Raw genomic sequence first — 26,067 nt, 5'->3', positions numbered from 1 at the left:
TTGGACGCCAACTCTTCATACGTTGTCGGAGCATTTTATCGTGCTCCCAGTGCGGATCTGAGCACGGTGCAATCACTTTGAGAAATTGTTACCGAGGTATCCCAAAAGTATATATTGCTCGTAGCTGATTTCAGTTTGCCGGATTTACACTGGTGTGTAAAAGCACAACAAGCAATACTACTAATATAGACATGAAAAACGTCATAGACACTTTTGGCTTATTACAATACTTTCAGAAACCAATCCTGGCGAACCGCGTTCATGGGGTTCATGTTATTCAAGGCGTTAGTAATCACTGCACTGTCGTTGCACGTATAAAAGCTCAGCATAATAGAGAAAGTAAATGTGAATTGAATCTCGTTTTTTTTATTTTACGACAAAAGTTACTATGCTAGCATCTCCTCAAAACTACTGAATTGCTTGTCCGTTTTTGAGTTATGGCAAATTTTTGCGAATTAATTATTTTAACCGAGGCATGCCCATGTGCCAAGAATAGATTCAGCTAGACTGAAGAAACGCAAAAAAAACATGGATGACTACCAGCATTGTGAGTATGGTAAAGAAAATAAGGCGGGCATGCCTGAAGTTTAAGACAGCAAAACGTGATGGTCACTTGGGAAGGTCACTGCATGAACTAAGGCGTGAGCGCAAGTTAAAGCTGAAAGGTGTTAAAGACCACTACTTTCAAACGTTGGACGTTAAACTGAAGAAAAATCGTAAACTTTTTTTTTTTTGATCGTATATCGGACAGACGTTTCTAACCTCGTTCCTGGTGGTCGGCTGAAAGCGCTCCATAGAGGGCTGAATCTGTGCTCGTCAATAGTTGCTACAAAAATCGCCGCCGAGTGCTCGGCCTGGTGTTCACATTTTTGTGCTCCCGGTCGATAAGATGCTCAAGCATCTACATTTTGGTGCGTTTCTCACGAGAAAACATATTTGTGGCATTTATGAGAAAAATTAACAAAAGATAGGTAGTTATTTCAATCTGATGATTTTATCAAAATCCTCATGTTTCTTTTTTTTTTATTTTACATGCATGAATACATATCAGAGGTTTATGAGGACGCAGTCCTGGCGCCTTTTTTTTTTTTTCTTGTGGCTGCACACCGGTGGGCGGAAAGGAAGTGCCGTTTCTGGGAGGTATCAGCGCTGAAATCGAGATTTTAACAAGTCAGTAGTATTCAGCACGCAGAACTCTTATGGTAAGCCCATAGCCTCTAATGAAAATTATGGCAATAAAATAAAAAAATAAAACTCAATTTGTCGCTGATGTCAATAATTAAGTAATGTGGATTTACGTGCCAAAACAATAATGTGGGCTATGTAAAACGCTGTATTGGAGGGCTGCGGATTAGTTTCAGTCACCTGGGATTCATTAATGTGCGCCAAAATCTTAGCGCACGGATACTTTTGAATTTTCTCTCTATCAATAGGCAGCCGCCGCGGCCGGGAAATCGAACCCGCGACCCCACGCTGAGCAGCGAATCGCTACAGCCCTTGACACAACGCGGTGGATCGATCTCAGTACCATGCAGAAAGATGGGGCGACGTATAAATTCGACCTTTTGCACGCAGCTAAGCTCAGACCTCCCTCACGTTGTATTCCATTAGCTTGAACGTTTTTCATTAAAGTTGAAAAGTGACCAGTGATTTGTCTCTCTACATCCCAATGTTCAAGCTGGCCCCACAAATGGAATCACATCAACTAGCCCGGAAGAACGTCAGCGCCCGTGTTTTCGTGTCATGTCCTTGTCTTTTGCGCTGGTTCCTTCACTTTACTTCATGGATCAACTAGCCCACCAAAAAGCCCTATTAAATGTCATTCTGCCTGAACAAACCGAAAGGTTATCAAGTAGTGATGCTTAGCTACTTGCTCTTGGAAATATTCCTTTTAGTTCTCACTGCATAGCTCTTGCATTGCATCTGGCTATGTTTAGCATTTTACTCGTCACGGTACGACCACTGGAGCTGCGTAATCCACGAACGGCCTGCTGGATCTGTATCATCTCACCCTGTGCCCCATAAGGGACTCGTGTCTCGTAGAGAGAAGCAGGTCGATGTCGACTCCTGGTCCCCTGACTGCGTCCGCCTCTCGCAGGTACGGGGTGGCCCTGGTGGGGGTGCAGACGGACGTGCACGGCCAGTGGCCCGTGCTGCTGAACCCGGGGCCGGCCTACATCATGAAGGGATCGGACATTTGCTTCTACATGAACATCACCAAGGAAGAGAACAGCGCCTTCCTACCGGCCGCCGGGGATGACGCCAAGCCGCAGGAGGCCGCAGACAAAGCCGCAGCCGATGCCAAGGCCAAGACAGGTCCTTATGCAGACGCTAACACTTGACCGACTCCTTTCGTTGTAGAATACTCAATCCACTCCCAAGAACTGTGCATGCCAGCCACCCGCCACGCAAAAAGCCGATATCAATCAACCCTCTGTGAGGACACGGCAAAACTGCTGTCGGTGCAAGGTCGCAGCTGGAGAGAAAAACTTTAGTTTTTTATCGTGTGCATTTTTACCGTTTCATTCACTATGCGCCGTTTCTATGTCCTTAAAGCTATTTGTTGATTACTTTTGACGATTTTATGTTAATGGGGACGCAGGAACGTATTGTCGTTTTTGCCGATGAATTGGAGGGTCTCAAACCTTCTTGCCAATTTTGTCTCATTTCTGAAAATAAGAATGAAAATGAAACGCTCTCTCTGATCCTCGAATAAGACGTGCACGGTTTCACCCTCAGCTTCAGCGGCGTTGTCGATTTGCCTCTAACAGGGCAGTTCAGAAACTGAAAGTGACAAATGACAAGTATTCTTCCACACTAGGAATCACTGTACCCCCAAAGCCAGCGTTACGGCGTTGGCTTATTTGCTCTGTGCAAAAGGAAACTGACGCTGCATTAAAGAACGAGCTTCAAGGCTTTTTGTTTAAAAAAAAAAAAAGGCTGCGCATAACGAAATAAAGTCACACTTAGCTGCAGATAAGAAAAAGGCTGAATGGGTTATTCATTTTTATTAGAAGCGACCCAATTCCAGTTTTCACGCGGCTGTACAGAATTGGTATTAAAGCCGCATCGCTCATCGTGGCTACCGACGGCCGCAGTCGAGTGTTCGATGGTCTTGTGCAGTGAATTCCCGCACACCAGCCCTATTTTCTTTTGTTCCCCTGCTCGTCCTCGCAGAGAGCGGCAAGTCTCGGTTCGACTTCCGGAGCCGCAAGCAGCACCTGGAGGTTCCGAAGCCCGAAGAGGCGCGTGGCCGGCGGCCCAGCATCGCGCCCGTGCCTGACCTCGGCCAGAGCGACGAGGGCACGCAGCTGGACAGCGAGGACGACGCACTCGGCATCGAGGAAGAGAAGTACCTCGAAAACTCCTGGAACACGCCCGCCGAGGAGTCCGAGTGAGTGGCAGCAACTGCCCCCTGGAGGGCGTCGCCGTACTGAACGCGTGTGCCGGCAGCTATTATGCGAGTCGGTGGCACAAGCTCTCTCCGCTCTTTCGCTCGCGTATTTTAACGCGACAGAGTTAAGGGCCCCGTGTGTCGCAGAAAAGTCGGCGTCAGTGTCGGCGTGGGTGGGCTGTGAGCGAAAATTCGACAAAAAATCGTCAGAAGCAACCTAGGTAGCCGGTGGCCCACCTAGGTCACGTGACCTTATGACGCCATCACAACCTGCCCACTGGATTGTGAGCAAACTGCCCACCGTGGCAGGTGGCAGTTCAATTGATAATTGAGGTTCCTCGGGAAGAGCAACCTGCGTCTCATAAGCCCTACCAGTGGCAACACCTACAATCACAGGGCAATGGCGCATCGCTTAGCCTCTACACCACCGCACCAGGGGCGGTATGAGCACTCCCAGGGGTCTATGAATATTAAGTGCAGAGTGACCAGTTATGCATATACCGGGTGTTTTTTTTTTAGAAGGTCCAAAATTTAAAAAAAAAGGTAAATTGCTTTAGATTTATTTTAGCACTGGGGCTATACTGGAGGCTGCGGCGGGCGCCAGGCAAGAGTAAAACGGCTTTAATTAGTTCGCTGATTAACTAAATATGTTAATGAACTTTTCTCATTTTTATTTTAGGTGTTATGTTGTATTCGCAGAATTGGAGATCGTCCTCCAAACAGTCCAACCGAGAAAAAACAATTTTAATTAAAAATTTTTCACGCACGTTACGAGGCGCGAAAAAGTCACCCTGGTAGGCATCTGCACACCGTAACTCAGCGGCGGTGAGCGCCTCTGACGTGGTTCGCTCCGCCCTGCGCTTTGCGTCGTCACACGGCTGATATCACCTGAAGCCCGGACGGGCGGCCTGCGCTATCGCTGCTTGTTTCGCTTCGCTCCGCGGCCACACGGAATGCCGCTTTGGAACAAAAACGCACTGACACAAAGCGCAGGGCGGAGCGAGCTACGTCACAGACGCTCACAGACGCTGTGTTACAGTGTGAAGCTGCCTACCAGGGTGACTTTTTATCGCTTCGTAACGCGCGCAAAAAATTTTTCCATGAAAATTTTTTTGTCTTGGCTGGACTGTTTGGAAGACGATCTCCAATTCTGCTAATACAACATATCCCCGAAAATAAAAATGATAAAAGTTAATTAACGTATTCAGTTAATCAGCGAACTAATTAAAGTAGTTTGCTTCTTACCTGGCGTCCGCCGTAGCCCTCAGTATAGCCCCAGGGTTAAAATAAATCGAAAGGAATTTATCTTTCTTTAAAAATTTTGGACCTTCTAAAAAAAACACCCGGTATAGGCATTAACCCATTAACGCTATCTCATCATACCCTTAAGGTGGAGCGGAAGTGTCCCCTGCAGTATTTTGCCTTTCCTGTGTGACCAATGCAAAAGCGCCTATTAGCCCAGACACGTCGACGCACGACGGCTTATTCGTGGCGCGTGAAACCATCATCTTCCATGTATCGTCTACAGCTCATCACAGCCAGTTAATAAACAGACTTTGCCAAGCTTGCCAAGGGCACTTCGGCAATGAGCTGAGGAACAAGGTGCTGGTTTTCAGAGATAATGCTCGTGCACAAGCGCCGCCGCTTAGTCGTATATACAGGACACACCGATACTAGCACCATATTCCAGACACAGCAGGTACTCTTGCATCAGATCGCCACTCAAGAGCGTCACCTAAGCGCAAAGGGATCTGCGATTGTGGGCAGCAACATTTATCATTCAACGGTTTTTTCCAAGCTAGCGGTATGGATGCTGGTTCCTGTGGTTTGCTGAATGTGGCATGTGGACTGCCAGCTTCGCCATGGGAATGTCCAGTAGAAGTGTTCAAATGCGGGCAGAAACAGGCAGCATGTTTGAGATAATAAACAACTAATTCTACCCCGTCAAAGTGTCCATTGCAATTGTCTTCGGGTTGTAATAGAGTGAGAGCGTTGTCGCCTCCGCAAGGTGACTTCTGGTCATACAATGTAGGACTGTGAACTCTGGACTTCGCGGAGAAAAAGGTAACTTCATACGATTAATGGCATTAGTTATTTACTACTAGTTTTTTTTTAGTGGTCGGATACGGCACATGACGAGCTTCGTGCTTGTGTCGTATTTGCGCATTTATACGCGTCATGTATCCGTACCAACTAACCTGGGTGTCAGCGATTTTGAGCTATTGAGTCGCAAATTAAATAAAGAAGTCTGGCGTCTGATTTCATCAGTTTGCAGTTTTATCACTATAAGATTCTTTACATGCCTACGAAAGGAGAAAACATTAGGAAGACTGGCTTGGGTTACTACTGAACTGAAATGGCAATGCCGCACTCTTTGCAGGATTGTGAAAGGGTTCCCTCCGGTAACTCCGTACATTGGCGTCAGCCCCAAGCTCTGCTACTTGCTTAGAGACAAGAAACCACTCTGCTGCATGCAGCTCGCTCAGGTAAGTGCATGTCTTACGCAGCAGTGTCTCGGTATAATATGCACTGTGGCGAATTTTTCACATTTCATATGCGCTTTCCATATCGCTATCGTGTACTTGGGTGCGTAGATATACTTACACCCGCTTTAAACAGTCGCAGTGAGCTGCCATTTTTCCTTTGGTAACAGGATTTTCAGTAACACTACTCTTTATTAACCGCATGAACAAAATCTGTATTGAAGTTTTATTAAGAGGCAGTTAGTACTGAGTACAAAGGTTTCTGAAAGCATTTCATGCTGCTTTCTTCGCCATCTTGACCCGCGAATTTCGGACCAATGGTACATAGCCAAACATAAAAGCAAAATTACGTTTATAATGGTCTGCAAAATAGACAAGAATTACATGACTTAACGTTCTCTTTTATGATCATGGCAGGGATCGGCTGAGGGTGTTTGCACGTTTCCCTGCCAGTCAATGAAAAAATACCGTTCTAGCCAGTATTACGCAGCACGCTCGTTATTTCGCTGTCAGGTCTGCTCCAGTTATGTCATGGGTGGCAGTGTTGTTTCAAAGGACATTCTCTGTGTCGCGCTCCGGTTGCCGACTGACGTGTCCCCTGTTGCCGCGCAGCAATGCGACCACTGCGAGTTCCACAACGCGAAGCAGTACAACTGGCCCAACCGATGCGTTATCCTGGCAGCAGACTTCGCCAGCAAGGGCATCTACAACTTCATTGTGCCTCTGCGCGCACACTTCCATAGCCCCAACAGCCTAAGACCCATCGTGCTACTCCTGGAGAAGAAGTAACTACTTGACTCTCTCTCTCTCTCTCCCTTTTCTCTGCCTTTCATCTCCTTATCGGGAGCCTGAAAACGATAACCGTCACTGTGTGAACTTAATCTTTTGGCAAAGAGCTCTCAAGAGAGACTGCACGGGAATTGGGCGCCCTTCTCTGCAACCTTAAGTGCAGGTTTTGTCAGTCTTAACACCGACGAAAAGTCATTTGATTCCTTACGCAGCAAATATGGCGTGAAAAGAAGACAGGCGGTCCTTCGCGAAGAAAGTGAACCTAGTGATTAGTACACGCGTCGCTGCCGCTCAAAAATTCAAGTTTCGCCGGCAGGAAAATTGAAGCGGACGATTGTGAGGGTTCTCAAGTCTCGTATGAATAGGACAAAGGCTTTGAATGTTTTTAAAAATAAACCAAAAACTCATGATAGAGCAGGGCGCTCGAAATGGCCTCTTGGGATGATACCGTGTGCCATCTTTTTACAAGCAAATGCTGCGCGCCGCTGTCTTCAAGTGTCTAATTAGCTAGACGCGAATCCTTGTCTCGACGAGCGCCGTTCGAGAAGACTCTCACGCCAGCTCTACTGTTTCTTGAATAGCGTCAGAATGACTGCATAGGCTGCCTGTAGGCAGTCTAATCACGGCCGTATTCGCTAAGGCAGTGAGGACACTGAAATTAGCACTGCAGCCTGCGGGAACGACAAGCGGCAGTTGCTTCATTTTTGCGGCTTTATAATTATTTGGATTTTCTAGGCGCTTTATTGCTTGGAATGCTGCAGTGAAACAAAACCCGCTGGTAATTCACTTGAATCGTTTTGTTTCGTTTATTGCTCATTGTTGAAATAACGTGCAACGAAATTGTTGAACGTTGTGACCTGGACTACTTAAATCGAAAAGCTACTCGCTGCGAAACTCCTGAGGAATAACAAGCTAGTTTTTAAAGAATGAATATGATGTTCCAACAATGTCAGACATGTCCAAATTTAGCGGAAAAGTGTAGGTTTCAGCTTCTAAAGAGTATGGCCGCTTGCAACATACAGATAGGTTCACTTTAATGCTTCCTTGTAGTACTTCATTTTAGGCAACATTTCTTTCTTTTTTTCGCGTAAACATGCTGCAGCCTTAGAGCTTATCGCTAATCGTAACTTTCTTCGTAATGCCTTCTTTTCAGACCTCACGCGGCGTTTCTAGATGCCATTTCATGTTTCCCCTTGGTGTACTGGATGCAGGGTTCTATAGACGAGTGAGTGAATCTGCTTTTTGTTATATAATGGTGCCTGCGCCGAACACGGTCGCGTAGTTAGAAATCACGCTAAAGCGGTTATTGCGTCTCCGCGTTGCCACTTTCAGCCTGGACGACCTGCTACGAGCAGGCATCAACCTGGCCGACAGCGTCGTAGTAGTCAACAAGGAATCATCCAACTCGGCCGAAGAAGACTACCTGGCAGACTGCAACACCATCGTCGCAGTGCAGACTATGTTCAAGTAAGGCACTACGGCTGTGCACTTTGGCGGCACAAGTGTTAATTAAGACTCAAACGGCCGTCGAAACAGTGCTGCAGGCATTATCCATTGAATAAAGCAGCCATCACAGCGTCATATGAATAGGCGGCCGACTGAGAGGGGCCCCTCTACCAGGCGCGGGCGAGGCGTAAATTTTAGCTCCGTGCTCATAAGCGAAATAGGCTAAGCTGAGTTTATCCTTTAAACAAACTGTGGAGTGTTTTGTATTATTAGCGCGTACTACATTACCTAACATTTCGCTTATCATATAGTTGGCATGGTTAGGTTCCACCTAGGATAACCGCTTCACACATGCTGTAAGACAACACTAACCACATCATTAAGTTCTATATACAGCCTTTGTGAAAAGTAAAGAGCCCAAGGGGTTCGCCTCTAAGCCGTCTAGTGGGGCTCTCTTGCAGAATCCGTGGCAGCCTTAACTCTCCGAGCGGCAAAGACGACCGTTCCTTTTAATTTGAAGAGATTTGCCGATGCATAACGAGGTGCATAGTATGGCCCAGCAGCCAACCTTTTCGGGCTCTTTACTTCTGACAAAGGCTGCACTCCTCCGTTCATGCTTCGTTTGACCACTATTCCAGTTAAGGCAACTGATTGCTGTTGAGACTCACGTGGCCTAGTCTGATGCATTTTTTTCGTTCTCCTTAGTTCAATAATTAGTAAGCATTTATTAGCTAACTAGTGTCAGTTCAGAAGTCGTAGATCGTCCTTAAAAACAGCTGGGTGAGTTATTTGCAACAAGGTACCATTTGCTGACCTTCATTTAGTGGCCATAAAAGAAAGCCCGCGAAATACAAAAGCTTCCACGTGACAGCTGCTCCGTGTATCTCTCGCCCAGTCCACGCGCAAAGCCCACTCGGGGACAGCGCTGCGAAAGAAAGCGCGGCTCTTGTTCCCCGAGAAGCGTCTTGGGACACTGAAGTAACACCGCTGTCGCGGGGCAGCTTTTTTACTTCGCGGGATTCGTTTTGAGCGGGTAAAAAAAAAAAAAAGCGACTTAAATGGTACCTTGGTGCAAACATTTCAGCCTGCTGTTTTTCTCTATATTCAGGACACCATCATTTTTAAAAAGTTAGCTAATTAATCTTTACTAAGTAAATAACTTTCCAGAATGAAAGAAACAACTGCTGACTACGCCATGCGAGTCTGAGCGGCACTCAATTAGTTTTACTCGCCTGGGGCTTTCCGTCTTTTTCAAAGGTAACTTTTAGCTGGGGCACGGCGTATATAGTATGCGTTATTTTAATCGTAAGCTACCTTACTCTAGCCTCTTTTGCCAGTGCGTGCACTGGAAGTAATAATTTATTCAGTAGCAATTTACGACTATTAATTTATTCAGTATTAACTTATTCGCTCAAGATTTGATGTGTTCTTGTTAGTTTGCCATGACTGCAGTTTTGTAGCACTGACTTCACTGATTTTTTTTCTCTATCGATGACACATTTTGTTTATGCATGGATCATTCGTGACCTTTGTTTTGTGTACTGAATATTGTACTTGTCTCTTGATTTCTGTATGCCCACCCTGCGATATTCCTTTCCTGGGATAAATAAAAAAAAATAAAAGAAAGCACCGCGGGATATTATAGCAGTGTAGTTGTTCCTTCGCTTGTTTGCCAAACACTGATGTGTGTGTGTGTGTGTGTTTCCTTTCTCTCTGGGCCAGATTCTTCCCGAGTGTGCGCATCATCACTGAGCTGAGTCAAAGCAGCAACATGCGATTCATGCAGTTCAGGGCGTTCGACACGTACGCGCTCCACCTTTCCAAGATGGAGAAGGTGAGCCTGCTCAACCAGGTAATGTGGCCGGCTCCTATGCTTACGTGGCTGGCGCCTTCCATTCGGCCCCAAACACCGGCGGCAGAGACGGCGCCGAATGACTACGCCCGCTGCCCTCGCATTATACTTCTGCATCTGGAACGTGCTCTTAACGCCTGCTTTGTCTCGGCTTAGCGCTACGCTGTCTCGCAGCTATTGTCCCAGCGCAATATATAGGTATGTGCCTTTTCATGACACTAATAATGACACCTGAAAAGAAAAAAAGCAGCTTTTAACTCAGATTGCATTTCATAGCTCAGAAAACGCCGGAGGAAGAGACAAAGACCGTGTGCTGGTATGCCTGTTAATTAAATCGTCTTCTTAGTCTCTGCTCATCAGATCCGTCGGCCGATCAGACAGTTAACGAATGCATAGATCAACCAGCCAATCAGTCCGAAAAGACACGCAGTCAATATTCGAATATATTGAACCTGTGAAGTCCGCGCTGCGGCAAGTATTTTGCGACAAGCGCGAAATTTTTCGCGGCCAACACCAAATTCAAAACCTGTGCGGCCCTGACTTTTAGGTATTTTGGAGCATGTATCAGAGGCCTTCCACGCAAGCAAGAACAAGTAGAGAAAAAAAAAAAGTTGGACAACTACCATGTAAGTACACTCCTTTTTTTACAAAAGTATAGAAACAATAGATGATTAAGGAGTGAACAGTAAAGGCTGTAAAACTACATTCATCATACCTTTATGCGATATCATTCACTAATAGCCATACTAGTCGTCATACACAATTACTAACATGTCTGAATCATTAGCTGCAAAGTCACTTGCGGACGCCAGCTTACAGGTTTGTGGAAACGCCTGATCCAGAATGTTTTGTGCATGATGAAGCGATCTGAGCGCTCCTGTAGATGACTACTACAGTGCATGCAAGACTTACGGCGCTCGTGTGGTAATCGCGATGCATGAACTCGCTGATGCATCGCTGTCATCCCTCGGTCACCGTTCCCTGACGCCGCTGCGTCCGCCGCAAAAAACAGCCTTTCGAGAAAAAAAAAAGGCCTTATTTTTATCTCCTTATGGACTTCGCACCCACTTCGCTGTTGCTATCCGTTCTAGATTTTTCTCTTTCAAGTTCAGCAGTTCTCTTTCCTGTTCAAGAATCTCCTGCGCACTATGGCAGCTGTTTCATGCGCCCCAGCGCTGCTTTTATCCATCTGCGTTTTTCAGTTCTTTTTTAATCTCATTCCTTAGTATTTCACAAAATAAAATTATATGGCAAATTATTATGGAAAGCACATTCCTTTCAATCCTAGCTTGACTTTTGGAGAAAATGCATTTGCAGATATCGCAACAACGAAAATTTTTTAAGTTAACTGTAACATGATGGCCAATTATTTCCCGTACTCTAACAAACAGACTTATTTAACCTATGTTTCGCGCATGACAGTCGTAGCCACTTATGCGCCATAAAACCCAACTCAGCAACATTTCTGTAGTGCCGAATGGTTGTGGACCCTCGCAGTTGCGTTCCCGCTATAGTTTGTTGGACGCGGAAAACCGTTTTTTTTTTTTTTTAGGAAGACACACAATAAGTGAACGAACTTGTATTTCCCGCTATAAAGCGCTCTTGCTTGCGAGGATTGCCGTTGACAAGAACCAATTCTGCTCGCGCCGAGCGAGAAGCTCATCGGCTGCGTAGCCGGACCGAGGAACGGTGGGCGACGAGTGCCTCGCAGCAGCGAGAGCGGCGACGTTCGTGCTCGGAGGGCCGCGCTGGAGCGGGAACGTAGGAAGCGTCAGCTTGAAGCAGCCGCCGCTACCGCCAGCCCATCGTTTACTTGGGCCATTGCCTAGTTTAGTCAGTTTTACAGTGACAGCTGTAAAGTTCTCGTTCCCGGGTTTCGAGTTGTCATCGCAGTAGTCGTCAGCGTTTTGGGTACGTTGCCATGGGGACAACTTTAAGGATGGTTACCGTGGAAGGAAAAGGGCATGGCGAGAGCTTAAGAAGGCTCATGTGGTGTGTGTGGTTGCCACGAAAACCACCGTGGGTAGTTATTCTGGAAGGAGTGGGAGGGTTACGGTGGAAGGAGGAAGGTTTGGCGAGAGCTTGAGAAGGCGTAACTGGAGGATGCTTACCGCGAGAACCTTCCGGACGGTGGTTACCTCAGACTGAGGAGGATGTAGCGATAGCGCAGAGTCGCCGACCGGAGAATGGCTGCCGTAGACGGAGGAGGATGTGGCGAGGGCGTAAGGCGCAAGGGGAAGGTGGCTGCCACGGGAACCACGGGGAGGGTACTTACCCTGGAAGGAGGAGGAGGGTTACCATGAAAGGAGGACGGTCTGGCGAGAGCGTGTAGGAATGCGTAAACGGACGGTGGTTACTGTATTAAGAGGAGGGATAGTGTGGCGAGAGCGGACGAAGGCAGCACGGTCCATCAGATGCGAAACGCGCCTCCTGAAGCGAGGGTTTTCGGCGGCGCCGCGCACAATGAACGGCGGTCTGGAGAGGGGAGCTAGTCGAAAGACGAGTATGTATGGAACACTAAAAAGAGCGCTCTAGAACTATACAGATATGAGGTCGCTTGCGTATGTTCTTCCTCAACATATCATAATATAGGAATATAGGTATAAATACGAACCTTGCGTTACGCAGTGGCAATCGGTCTATTTTTTTTTTTGCCGTGCTTTTTGTGTTTCTATTTTCTTCCCATACCAACTGGCTTCAAGCTGGGAATTACAGCTCCTTTAAAGCGCGCGTGTAACTGGACATGCATGACTTGGCTATAGGTTTCAGCAGATCGGTAATGTATACTGCAGCAGCTTCGCAGTAACTCTTTCGACAGCTCACTCTGAATGAAGACCGAAGTCATACCAGTGGTTATGGTGCTTGGCTCTTAACCATAAAGACGCGGTTTCGATCCTGGCCGCGGCGGTCACATTTTGATGGAGGCGAAATGCTAGATGCCAGCGTATACTGAGCGATGTCAGTGCACGTTAAAGAACCCCAGGAGGTCAAAATTTCCAGATACCTCCACTAGGCGTCCCTCATAGGTTGAGTTGCTTTGGGACGTTAAATCCCGTAAACCAAACGATTCAGTATGTGCCTTCGCGCAGTTAAAGGTAATTATGCTTACTCCGAAAGAGGTTTTGCATATTTTGGAACCTCGCTTGCCAAAAATTGTTAAAGGGCTTGTGCCAGTAGACCTCTTAATACCAAGTACTCCAAAATATGCGTTCCGTTAAGGTAGCTGAAGCAGCGGACTTATTCGAACTAGGCCGTTTTTTTTTTCTTTTCAGGCGTCACAAAAGGAAAAAAAAATTCTTCTAATCCCTTACTTCAAAATTTTTAAACTATGTAAACGTCTACTAATGCATTCCCCCCGATGCCAATGGAAGGTGCCACGTGCTGCTGCATGCTTTCAAATTTGGCTGCACACGCTCTGCTAGGTATCTGTGTATTGTTCCCGTGCATGTGCGTAATCATTCTCAGGTGCGGCTGACAGCGCGATAGTTTTGTTTAGTTGGCAGAGCGTTTTAGTTAGCGTATGTGGCTGGCAGCTAACGCAGTGGCCACCGCGGCTGTTAAGTTAGAGCCTTATGATCGCCCTTGCTGCTTGCAGCGCATAATTTTTATTAGAACGTTTTTTGCTGAGCAGAGGCGTTTTTTGCGCAATTTGTAGTCCAGGGAGGCTGGCAAAGATGCCGTACTCTTGTTTTTAACCAACTGCTTCTTGAATGCTACTGGCGCTTTGAAAGCCTGCTACATTTTTTTTAAACTTTCACATGCCTTCCGGCCACAAACGAAATGTTTTGTCATTTTGTACCTTTTATTTTCTCTGCTGCCTCTATTTTGGCAAACTTTCGCGCCTTTCTGCTTAACAGACGCTAAGCAACGTCGTCAGACACCATGAAAGAAACTGCCAGCCATGCAAGTATCCATTGTTTGTATAACCGTTTCATGTCATGGTTCGCGTTATTGTCAGCGACCGTTTTCTTTGTTGATCCATCCTGTGCGGCCTATCACTTCGTGTAGTCTCTAATGCGTTACTGTTCGCACATTTTCCGCATTTTATGTGCGACAAAAAAGGCCAGATTTTGCATCTTATTTTTGTCATTCCAGCGCGTGTGGCTGATAATGAAGTAATTGTCTTGTAAGCTTCCTTTTACGCGTACACGCTAGGTCTTGTGCGTGTTGGAACATCAGGCGTTATAAGGTAGAAACACTGTGATAATAGGCTACAAGAGGTTCACTGTCAGGTGCCAGTGTGTCGGCATTGATACCCTGAACATGCACTAGCAAATGTCGTGCAGCACGCTTCTTATCCGTGATTGTTGTGGAATGCCGAAGGTTTCCAATGCACTTTCTTTTCTATGTATTCTCTCCCTTCCCCGAATATCATGCAGAGAGAGAGGGATCGTGGCTCGCACATTTCGTACATGTTTCGACTCCCATTCGCCGCGGGCAATGTGTTCAGCGCAAGCATGCTGGACACCCTCTTGTATCAGGTATGTGCTGGTGCGGGCGATAACGCACTTTTCTATTGTCTTCATGGGTGTTGCGTAAGTCGCACATGCTTGCGTTGCTGGATGTACTCAGCCCCTTTCCTTTCTTCTTTCTTTCAAGAGCGTTAGCGCTTACTCATCACGTTTCGAGATTTCGTGGGGTCTGCTACCACCCTGAGATCACAGCGCCATCTGTGGCAGCCACTAGAAAACAACACATCTCGCATTGAGACTTGTAGTGTCATCTACAATAGCATTGTAGAAATAACCACCTGCCGCGTGTCAATGATGACGTCACGATCCAGCTAACGCTCGTTACTTCAACGTCTTCCAGACGGTGGCGGCCTTTTTTTTGTTTTGTTTAGTCGCAGAGGCCTCCAAGTTGTCTCTTTAAATGTTTTTTTGGCTGTTGTTCTTCGCCCTCTTGTTTGCGGGTACCTCGGCGGCCACAGTGCCGCGACAATGTGTAGAAACTCTATATGCTTGGACAGCTACCCGGTGATTGGACAGCTGCTTGTTTGAGGGATTGATTGATAAGTCTTCAGCTCAGTCTGATGCCTGTCATGACAGCATTTCTGATCGGAGACGGACAAGTACCCTCCTTTTACATCACTTATTTTTCCATCAGCTGCGTTGGCCGCCGAAATGACATGCGCTAACTGGGAAGAAAATGAGAGCACAGAAGGTCATGAGCGCATCTTTTTTTACTGAAAGCAAGTCACTGTGTAATAATTCAGTGAGTTGTGTTATTTGTGTACGAGAGCTACATAGATATTTCACTAGCGTTTGAGAGAACGCATGAGAGACTGGCATGATACTTTGCAATGCCTTCCCTCTTGTCACTGTAAGCAGCTGCAGCTGAACATATGCAGAACGCCGTCAAAGAATTTAATACTGCTGTTTAGATTATCAAGTCAAAAAATTGCCAAACATTTAACTAGCCCAGCAGTAAGTTCCGCTGGATTAATCGTGAGCTATTTTGTGCACCAATCTCAATTGTGACGATTACTTACCAGTAAAATAAGAAGCAGAGCTAGGCTGCATCAAATAGCGGAGTTTCTATGACAGTCTTATTTGTGCGCTGCAGTGCCAGTGTTTGAGGGTCGCATGGGCCTGAATGCTGAGCGTTATTTCCACTTAGATTTCGCTGTGCGCCCAGCGAAAATGCAGTAAACGTCAGTTAACACATGAGCAACTTAACATGAAAAACTCATTCCTGGCTGATCGTTTGCGACTAACATCACCCGATCAACACACCAACCGGTATGTTAACCAGAGTCTTCATATCATTTCATTTACGCACCTCTGGGATACTTCTCAAATTATCTGAAATTTATGTTCATGGTGCTTCTGGTTTGATTCTGCATAGTTTGTACGTCATAGTTGATTAACCCTTGCACTCACTCTCTCTCTTTTCTCCTTTTCCTCAGAGTTTTCAGAACATGTTTCGGGCAGATTCTAATGATCATTAGAATCTGCCATAAACATACTCTGAGCATGGTCAAGTGCAAAATCGTCTGTCGAGAGCCTGTAATATGTTATCTGCTCGTAACTTTGTGCAGCACTGAGGGCGATACGTCGATATAGGTAGCAACATACATGTACTGTCGGCAGCAAAACTTTACGGGCTGCAAGTGTGCGGATAAAAAATTATTGCGGCGCACTCAGGTGGGCCAATCGCCTGAAATGTCTAAGAGTATGAAAGGACTTGCATGTTCCATCCACTGGTAATAATACCGTGCGACTCGGTGCCGAGGTAGCGTTACAATAACTTTTTTTTTTTTTTCTAAGAACACGCATCCCGTAAACTTTTTCTGCCGAGGTTCCCATGCGCTCCAACGTGACAGAACTACGCTGACTGCAGCGTTTTATACTCTATTTTTCTCTCTTCTACAGGCATTTGTCAAAGACTATGTGATAACCTTTGTGCGTCTTCTGCTGGGCGTTGACCAAGCCCCAGGATCAGGATTTTTATCTTCGGTACGTTCACATTCTCGCGATTTCAAAATGACCTGCTGTACTTGCCTTCTCATTTATTTCGAGCGAGAACTCGGTAATGTTGACCACCTACAGCGTCAGACCTACTGCCTCGTCGTAACTAATGTGCTCACCGGTGTTAACACGTTACTATACCTGGGTGGTTGAGCCATATATCGGCATCCCTTCACCCGCGCACCATCTGCGAAAAGTTGCAAGGCCGCTATGGTCTTAAGAATCCGCGCTGTCTGATCGTCTGTAGCCTCAACAGGCTTCCTAATGTGCACGACCTCTGACGTGCCGTGCACATGCAAGCGATCAGACACAACTTGGATTACGCAGCCACACTCCTTATATGCAATGGTAGCCCGGGGTGGCGCGTGACTGCGCGGAGGTAAAGTTGTTTCAGCGCTAAATGAAAATCGGGTCGAATTTCTTGTCTTGCAGTGATCGATAAATCGCACTGTGAGCGTATTTTATTCTGAAAATTAAAAGCATACGTTAGTTGCGTGCAACGACCGAAGGCTTGTAAGGGCTGCCTGTCATCCAATGTTGCGGTGGCATTCATAAACCGAAGTTTAACCTTTTCTGCTTAATGCATCATTGAGAAAGCGGTGACGTTCAGAGAGCCGGATGCGTAGTCCTTACTGTTGCCTATATATTATATTCTGATATTTTTTTCTTTTACCTGCACTGAAATGTTGCTGCCTCCCTTTCGAGAACAAACTGAACGTTGTGCTGCTGGGCCGTGGACTCAGAGACGTCATCGTGTCTGTCATCTCTAGATGCGAATTACTAAAGACGATCTGTGGATAAGGACGTACGGACGCCTGTACCAGAAGCTTTGCTCAACCACGTGCGAGATTCCCATTGGAATCTACAGGACACAAAGCACGACAAACCCTGAAGGATCCACGGTGGGTACCGTTCTGTACGCGTTTCCCATTCTGTCAGTCTGGCCAAATATCAGACGCTTCAGTGCATAAAGCTTTTCAGCTTAGCTGGCGGAAGCGCTTCCTAGAAGCGAAAATTGACTGGACCTTTTGTAACTTTGTAACTTCGCGGTCTGTTAAAGCTAAAACGCAGTTGTTGTATTTTAAAGAATTTTTATACCTTTTATTTCTTTTCGTCTGCTGCCTTGCCAACAATGATCGCGGTCGTGTGTGTACTGTAGTGTTCTCGACGTGTGCTCTCACGTTTCGTCTGCCTTAGGGCATTTTAACTTTTCCAATGCAAGCTCATCTGACGCTTATCGCTTGAGCTGATAACTGGTTATTTCCTTTCTTTTTTCCACTAGGCCGCTAGTTCGTACTTCACGCGAATTTCGGTTGTCATTATTATAGTTGTATTTGTTTGTCTTCCTTTGTTAATGACTGCTGGGCCCCTTGTAATATGCATTCGCAGTGATTTTTTTTTTTCGTTTCTTGTCTGTACTAACAAGAAACCATGAAGCGACAAACATAAAACATGTATATTAAAACGGAAAACAGACACGAACTGTAGGTTTTTGACGGTAAACGCCAGTTGAAGCAAGACATACCAGTATGTGCGTCTGGAACAAACGAGATGAATGCTCGTTTTAGGTTTTAGTTTCAACACAGCTTTAGAGACCGGTTTTCTAACCACGCGTTAGAGCGCTGGGCAGCCGATCCAAGGAGCTATTATCGCCGCCTAGGCTCAGTCCCCAACTAAACAAAGTTGAAGTTTTGTTTAGCTCAGGTTGGTTCTGCTTGTGTAAAAAATAAAAACATCACCCGCATAGGGCTCTGAAGCAGCCGCAGTGCGAGTCATCTTCGTCAAATTTTTCGTGGTCCCGCAAAATTTCTATCCCCTTATTTTTGACCCGCGACTGCCACGAGTGGATTTTGAACCCGACGCTTTTTGATCTTAGACGCAATAGTCAACTAGAATAGATTCCAGTGCATTCCCTAAACGAGAGCAGTACGGGGCACAGGGCGATACAGAGAATGTACTGTTACATCCCATTGTCTGCTGTCCCTTTCTTAAGTTACACATAATATTCTTGTTAAGACATTGCCCTCAGACGTCACTGCTAAATATTTTAACATGAAATCTTTCTTGTGTATTGATGGGTGCAAGTAAATCCACTTAATTCACTTGCGTGTCTGGCGAAGGTCTTCACGTGGTAGCGACGCGACTAGTTAGGCAACAAAGAGTCTAGTAATTGTTAAAATCCCGTATGTGTGCCCAGGCGTACAGTCAAGAACGCAGCACATGGACTTGAGCTGCACGCACACCCAGTAGCGGTACGCGACATTATACCTTTTCCCTGGAGAATGACTGCCAAGTACATTACAAGCGACGTGCAGTGAACAGCACGAAAAGCATCCAAACCTATCAACCATACCAGTATAACCCCTTGCCTGCGCGGGTGCGGAATTATATCCGCAGCCTACATGATTGCGACAAGCAAACGCGTTGCCCAGGCCAGCAGCGATTAAAGCTGGCCCGGCCGGCCAGGTGTTTCCGCGGACACGCGCGCTCTCTTGGGCGCTCTCGGAAGAGGTGCCTGTGTGCGTGAACGGCGCTGTGTTGCCAGGGCGAGTCAGCGTCCAAGGGCAGCCCGCAGTTGCGCCGCCCTTTCGACCCCCGTACTTCGTATCCGGCCGGCGCGCCTGGGGTCGCGGCGGGGTTGCCCTGTGTCTGCCCCGACGAGATCCACCCGCTCCTGGGGGGCGGTTCGGTGAGGCGAAAGCCCTACCTGCCCCAGTATCCTCCGCCCATACTCGTCCACTCGGCCGAGGAGGTGAGCGCGCTACTCGCCGCGCACAGCATCGCACTCAGGCACCGGTCGGAACTCCGTGCAAGAATCCTGCGTCCGCCAGCATGCATCGCACGGCGGCGTCGTGCACCGCACTGACCTCTCGCGGGACGACCACGTTGCTGCTCCTAGCACGACCAATGGCACGACGCGGCCGCGACTCCTCCTTCTTCGCCAGTGGATGAGCTAACCCCGCCTGTAATAGCGAAATCCGTGAACGCAGGGCATACGCAGCATTCCTAGCCAATAATTTTATTTTCTTGTTCTCGTGAGGGCATGCAGCTAGGTTTCTTGAATAAGGCTTGACCCTAGTGAAACTGGGAATGGGGCAGGTGCTCAGCCCTAGCACGTTGTCCACCGTGCTTCGTGTGAATCTGAGTGGCGTCTGACCCTATACAAGAAGTGAAACTCATAATTTTCTGGCTTTACAACAAACGCGAAACAAACCGCGCAAATATTTAGTTGGAAGCAGAAGATGCGGCCTACGAAGATGGTCAGTCTGCCACTTAACCAGGGCATCCTGCCTTTTTCTCACCTCGCAGCCTTAACTTATCCGGTATCTAGAGGTGTGAGCACTGCTCCAATGAGATCACGCGTTTATCTGTGCTTTGCTAGCAGTCATCTTCTTCAGTCGCGCAAGAGAGCAAACACTCACTGCCACGTTCTCTCTAGCCGAAAGAACTATGACGAAGCTTTTGCCACTGGTGAGATTGATGAGTTGACCTTGCATTTGAGCGCTACTTCACCGAGCACATCCTTTTCACTCCCTGGTATCCACTAAAGCACCTCATTCAACGAATTCAACTCATCAAAGGCCCCAAGGGTGCCGCATGTGTGACAGTTACACCATTCTCACAAGACACACCACCACACATCCACAGCATGCACATCGGCACCTCACATCCGGTTACGCATTGGTAACTTGCCTGACTTATCCTTGGGATATTGCTGTAGCAGTTTTTTTTTTTCAGAACATGTGCAGTAGTATCATCCAGTGTCTCGGAAACAACGTCTCCAAAGTAGAACCTAAACAGGTTTAGTTCAATCAGCTTGCCGTAGCACCAGATTGCATTTTGGACTTGAATTAAGGCAGCAGTGTGCAGTCGACTTGCAAAGACTTTTCTCGTTTTTAATTTAAAAGAGAAGATGGTCGAAGAACACATCACCCCGTGTCAGAAGACAACCTGTGCCACTCTGCGCACCATCTACACTTGTTCTCCGAGTGTCGGCCAGTTTTTAAGCATGAAATGCTTTTAGCCCCCGTTGTCGGCAGTGTGGTGACGTCACACCGAGACCGAGATCCACTCATCCGGGCATTGAAATCCACTCATCCGGGCATTGAAATCCACTCATCCGGGCATTGAAATCCACTCATCCGGGCATTGAAATCCACTCATCCGGGCATTGAAATCCACTCATCCGGGCATTGAAATCCACTCATCCGGGCACTGAATTCCAGTCATCCGGGCTCTGAAACGAGAACATCCGGGCACCGTACGAGACTTAACGAGAATTAACGAGACTCTGTAAGCCCTCCTACGCGACCGGCATGCAAGCGCCGGTTGGTCTCCAAAGGAGTCACAAAAAATAACTACTGCCAGTGCCTTCTCAATGTTTATCAAGATATCAGTCGCTGTGCGTTTGATAATGCACGGAATTATAATTTCCGATTTCTAATAACGCGTGCAAAAAGCACATAAATGCCACGATACACTTGGTTGTCGTACGTGATCTCTTAGGGGCTTCGCGCATCGAAGCAAAGCCGCGCAGGCGGACAGGGGCCCGGGGAGAAGCGCTGCGTTCAAAGGGCAAGGCATCGCGCCGAACGGGTGGTGGCGTTCCTCCCTTCCTTTACGGTGCGGTTCGGGTGTCCACCGAGATGGCAGATAATTACTCCACCATTTCCTTTCCTCGAAAAACCTTGCGTTCAAATGGCAAGGCATCGCGCTGAACGGGTGGTGGCGTTCCTCCCTTCCTGTACGGTGCGGTTCGGGTGTCCACCGAGATGACATTAGGCCCGTAAACATTTCATGCTTACTCTACTCTTGGTTACGGGAGAGGCAGAGAATTTTTTTCAGACATGGGCAGCAGGCGAGCTGTAGTAGCAGAGGGCAGATACAAAAAGTAATGATATACAAAAGGTAGTCGACTCAGATAATAATTTCTTATCCCTGTTATAGTGCTTATTAAAACTCCATGTAATGCTTGCTAAGATGCTGTCGTGGAAGTACTGGGTAACTTTCTATGATACGCTAGAAATGCTGAATATGAACGCAGCAACCGTACTGGCACTTCTGTACTGGTGCCTTTGCGCCACCCTTGTGCAGTGTTAGTCGTCGGCAAAAAAAAAAGGGCACTGGAATGGGCTTGTTGCTCTCTTTTTAGCTTGCTACGGTAAGGCGCGCTTCATTTCGTGGGAGGAAGGCACACTGCATGGCACAAGACCCGATCCATGCTGTGTGCGGTTCGCCGGAGCCTGTCTTACCACAAAGGAAACGCGACACGACATGACGAAACTGAACGCCCTATAGGCATACCCAACACTTAAGGACAAAATTTTTGAGCGGGAGATCGTTTATGAACGCAATTTTTTCATATAATGCAAGATTTCACTATAACAATCAATATATCGGCAGATCACCCAGCGGCATTTTTTTTCTATTAGCGTTTTTGCTATAGTCAAAAGCGTACCCCATTGGTTTTCTATGACAGTCTTAACTTTTATATGCGATCTATGGAAACACTTTAAAAGAAATACTTTGCTACAAATCAGAAGAATGCACCATTACCTTCAATATTTTCATAACAGTATCTAGCAATTTTCCAATTTTCACATTTTTTTCCGAGAATGTTGGACGTGTACGGGACAATTATCGCAGTTTTGTCGTCCCCCTTTTCTACTCACCGGCTTTACATGCGATGCGAAAAAAGTGGGGACTATAATATGCATTATCCGAGTATCACGCTGGTGCCTCACGATCGCTTATGTGCGCACTCGTAGCTATGCATTAAAGCGCGCTTACCCAACGGCCTTCGCGGCTTTTGTAAACGGGCTTCAACAGCTTAGCAGGAGGCAGGACATATCCGCGACAAACTATTGTTATTATTAACTCGTACTGACATAGAACGCTGCAAAGCACGCATCTTTGTTAATGCGGCCAGCAGATGTCGATGTCAAAAATTATTTCAGCATGCGCTCAGTCCAGTTATCCCTGTAATGTATTGAAAGCATCACATAAAAGGCATGAACTCCCAGGATTTCGTCATTAAAGGTCCTTTCATTGCAAAATTGTAGAAAACTGAGATATATTAAGAAAAAGGATGTTATAGCATAACTGAATTTAGCTCATGTTATCACTTCTTTATTTTCAATGTCTTGGGTTGATGAAACTGCGTGACACGACACCAATGTGGCTTGTATATGCAGTGTCTCCCCTGTTCGTATTTTCTTTTATTATCGTGATTTTACCTGGGTGATAAGGTAAAGACGTTAGAGAGAAAGAGAAACATATTTTCCGACCCTGGTCCGGGTCGCCGTCTCAAGTCGGAGAGTCTGAGCCCTTACCGCCGAACACGTGAGCGATATGGGCAACAAGCAGTGGCCACAGTACTGGCCGGAGTGCAACAGGCGGAGCGGCCCAGCTCTCCCGAGAATAGGGCACTTGGGTGGGTAGGAATCTGTGTTGTAGGTAGTGTGGTGACTGTATGGCACGTGGGCAGGTCCAATATATGTGTGTGTTGTCAGGGTAGGCGCCGCTTACCAGACAGCGGGGGTGGCCAGAGCGTTGGCCAGAGAGCTTGAGTATGTGGTGGTTGTACAGGTCACAGGTAGATAATTTGTTTGCGCTTGTCTAATGAAAGTAGACTCGCGGAGGTTAAGATGTCGTGGAAGGGGAGGAAGGAGGCGGCGGGAGTACCGCAGTTCTTTCATTCTTTTCTGCGATGTTTACTCTGCATAGTCCGCTCATTTTTGGGATTGTTACCATCCGGAAGGGGAAGGGTTGCTCGGAGACGTGTCGCGAGCGAGGGCATGTGCCCGTTCGTTCTTGTCTCTTCCCTTTTGACCGGGGACCCAATCCAGAAGGACGTGCAGGTTTGGGTGTTGGTGAAGGTAGGTGTTTAGCTGGGCGTGGATATGGAGCATGTTGGTGGCGAAGTCACTGAGAACGTTCTGGCTGTCCGTGCGCGCTGTGATGGAGTTTGGTGATTGGAGTTTGGTGATTGGAGTTTGGTGATTGGAGTTTGGTGATTGGAGTTTGATGATTGGAGTTTGATGATTGGAGTTTGATGATTGGAGTTTGGTGATTGGAGTTTGGTGATTGGAGTTTGGTGATTGGAGTTTGGTGATTGGAGTTTGGTGATTGGAGTTTGGTGATTGGAGTTTGGTGATTGGAGTTTGGTGATTGGAGTTTGGTGTTTGGTGAGGGTGCTGAAGGATATCTTCTGCGATTGTTTGTGCTTCAGCTGAGGTCGGATCAGGAACACCGGTGTGATGACGGACTTCCTGATGGCGGAGGCCTACTGACGAAGTTGCAGCGTCGAAGTCGGAGTTTTGGAATTTTGGAGTTTCGAAGTTTAGCAAAGGCTGCGTTTGTTTAGTAGGTGCCATGTGATGGGGTCTTGAGGTGACATGCTCTTGCTTCTCGGCGTGCCGAATCCCTCACCGGGTCTGTGTTGTGGAGTATGGCGACGCGGGGTAGATGGTCCCACGGCAGTCGGAAATCGGGGATTGGTGGGAGGTGCGATGTGCCATGTCAAAATGTCTCTAGTATAGCACTGCCTTGGCGGCTATGAAGAGAATAAAACTTTTATTTCCATGAATGATTATTTTGTTTCGTAGATTTCAGCTACACCAGTGAAGCCCACTAGAAACGCAGGTGAACCTTGTTTGCTTCCCTAAAAGGTGAACGCCGGAATTTTACCTGGCGTCTTGAAAGTGACACTTATCGTCCCGAGCCTGGTGTGCATGGAGTCACGTTGACGCCGGGAGAATACGCCGAAGTTGGGCTGCACTTTAACTTAATTGCAGCAGTGCATGCCGCACCGGTAACGGATGGCTATAACAGCCATCTAAAACCGAATTTTCATGTATACAGTGTGCATACATCTGCAAACTGTCCACTCGCTGTATTTGTTCTTCGTGTCTTTATTACGATAGATAAACTAGGTACATGCGTATGAGATAAGGTGTCAATGGGCCTATTTTCTTGATGCACCTACCTTCCGCCACCTCATCCACCTAGCTGTCTATCCCTCCTCAGCTTATAATTTCTGCCCGGCCAGAGCTAACCTCGACCACACCATGTGTGGCTGTGTTCGTCATCCCCCACCAAAATCCCTGAATATCAATTCAAAGGAGCAGTGGGAGGCTGCCCTACGCAGTCCAACGCCTGATCTCCAGGACAATATTCTATAGATTAGGCTCGGCGGGTAGCGGAGGCCTACCCAGCCTAGGACCTCTCTTCCTCCCCCGATGCCCCTTCCTTTTTGGGATAAATAAAGTTGTCAATCAATCAATCAATCAACTAATATTTCCATGGATTATTTACCATGTTTGTATTATTTTTTCTTGTGCATCACGGTTCTGCAGAGTTACCTGCACATTGTTATTGACACCTGTTCGTTGCATGTGCGCACATCAGTTTGCTTGTAAGTCGGATCGCACGGCATTTTCCTACAAATGTTGACTTCATGTTACATATAAAGTTTATATCATTTGCTAATTTGTTGCCGCGTTCGTGGCAGTAATACGAACGTCCTTCTTGGCCTTGCTTTGCTGGGTCGCATGAAATGGTCGACTTGTACGGGTCCCTTACTTGGTGCCGAGTACCCCGAAGCGGTTTCCAACCGAACATACATTTCGCTTTGTACCCTATCACAGAGTTCGTAAAAGCGTGGGGTAAATGCGAAAAAGCAGTTCGAAGTTTCCCGCTCGCTATTAAATTGAATAGAGTGATTGCACCAGGCATCCGGCGTAATCAACGCATGAGGTTCGGCGACTACTTGTGTCCGGCGCGTGAACGCCGGCTATTAACGCCGGACATTTCGCGCCCTCTATGAGTTTCACTGTAAGTATTTTACTCAGAATAGCAGCTTGGGATATGTGTTTTTTTTTTTTCAATAAGGAAAGAGCATCCAACAAACAAGGACGTTAGAAGAGTCATTGTCTGTTCGCAGCATTTTTCTCGCTCTGTATTTTACATTGCCAGCTCACGTCATAGTCCGTGCTTCGCCGTGACTCCTCAGCGGAGCATGTTTCGTTAACCTCCGAATAAACATAACCGTAACCTACGTGCTTTGTTTTCCTCGGACCTTTTACACCTGCAGACTTAATTCGTTCGTTCTTCACTGTTTCCTTTCAACTGAATAAGCTAGCACGTTAGGCGCACGCTTCAAAATATGGAGGCCTTATTCGTCGCTCGAAACCTTTAACGACCTTTGGAGCTAGCAGGCATGCCTTCGCGTCGAGGATATTTGCTTGTTGTTCTAGCATGAGCACTGCCCTCTCTAAAATGGGGGTCCTCTTCTCGGGGGCAGGTCTCTCTGGACCTCCTAGACGACAAGGCCACGTTCAACGAGAACATCGAGCGCCAGGAAATCAGCACTCTGGTGCGCACGCGCATGCAGGATCTGGGTCTGCCCGTTCAGGATTACGGTGAGTGTTCCGCCGCCAGCCATGCTTGATTATGGCTGTGCGCCCGCATGAGCTGAAATGCCCTATATAGGCCTGTGCTACACTTTGTTTGGCTGAGCGTAAAAAGAAAGCAGCACGTGTGCCATGATTTATGATTGGCGACCATCGCGAGTTGAGTGAAAGTTAAATGTAACGCGGTTCTGCGATTTTTCTGACCTGAAGTCCGAAGTGT

The 26,067-nt window shown here is 47.1% G+C and overlaps 1 protein-coding gene across 8 annotated transcripts in view; it reads left to right on the top strand.

The window, feature by feature from the left end:
• SLO2 (slowpoke 2) overlaps window positions 1-26,067 on the top strand; it is a 562,054-nt gene that overhangs the window by 525,533 nt on the left and 10,454 nt on the right. For 7 of the 8 annotated variants that reach the window (XM_089582856.1, XM_089582855.1, XM_089582858.1 and 4 more), the window contains 11 exons: window positions 2,099-2,316; window positions 3,178-3,394; window positions 5,775-5,880; window positions 6,490-6,662; window positions 7,820-7,891; window positions 7,999-8,133; window positions 9,835-9,964; window positions 14,344-14,445; window positions 16,339-16,422; window positions 17,205-17,336; window positions 25,739-25,856. In XM_089582856.1, coding sequence (XP_089438982.1) covers window positions 2,099-2,316; window positions 3,178-3,394; window positions 5,775-5,880; window positions 6,490-6,662; window positions 7,820-7,891; window positions 7,999-8,133; window positions 9,835-9,964; window positions 14,344-14,445; window positions 16,339-16,422; window positions 17,205-17,336; window positions 25,739-25,856 — 1,487 coding nt within the window. The remainder of the gene's footprint in view (window positions 1-2,098; window positions 2,317-3,177; window positions 3,395-5,774; window positions 5,881-6,489; window positions 6,663-7,819; window positions 7,892-7,998; window positions 8,134-9,834; window positions 9,965-14,343; window positions 14,446-16,338; window positions 16,423-17,204; window positions 17,337-25,738; window positions 25,857-26,067) is intronic. The other variant, XM_089582857.1, reaches the window with a different exon arrangement.

Source organism: Amblyomma mixtum, chromosome 3, assembly GCF_055824585.1.
Source record: "Amblyomma mixtum isolate Tamu chromosome 3, ASM5582458v1, whole genome shotgun sequence".
NCBI lineage: Eukaryota > Metazoa > Arthropoda > Arachnida > Ixodida > Ixodidae > Amblyomma > Amblyomma mixtum.
This window is presented reverse-complemented; position numbering and strand designations above follow the sequence as displayed.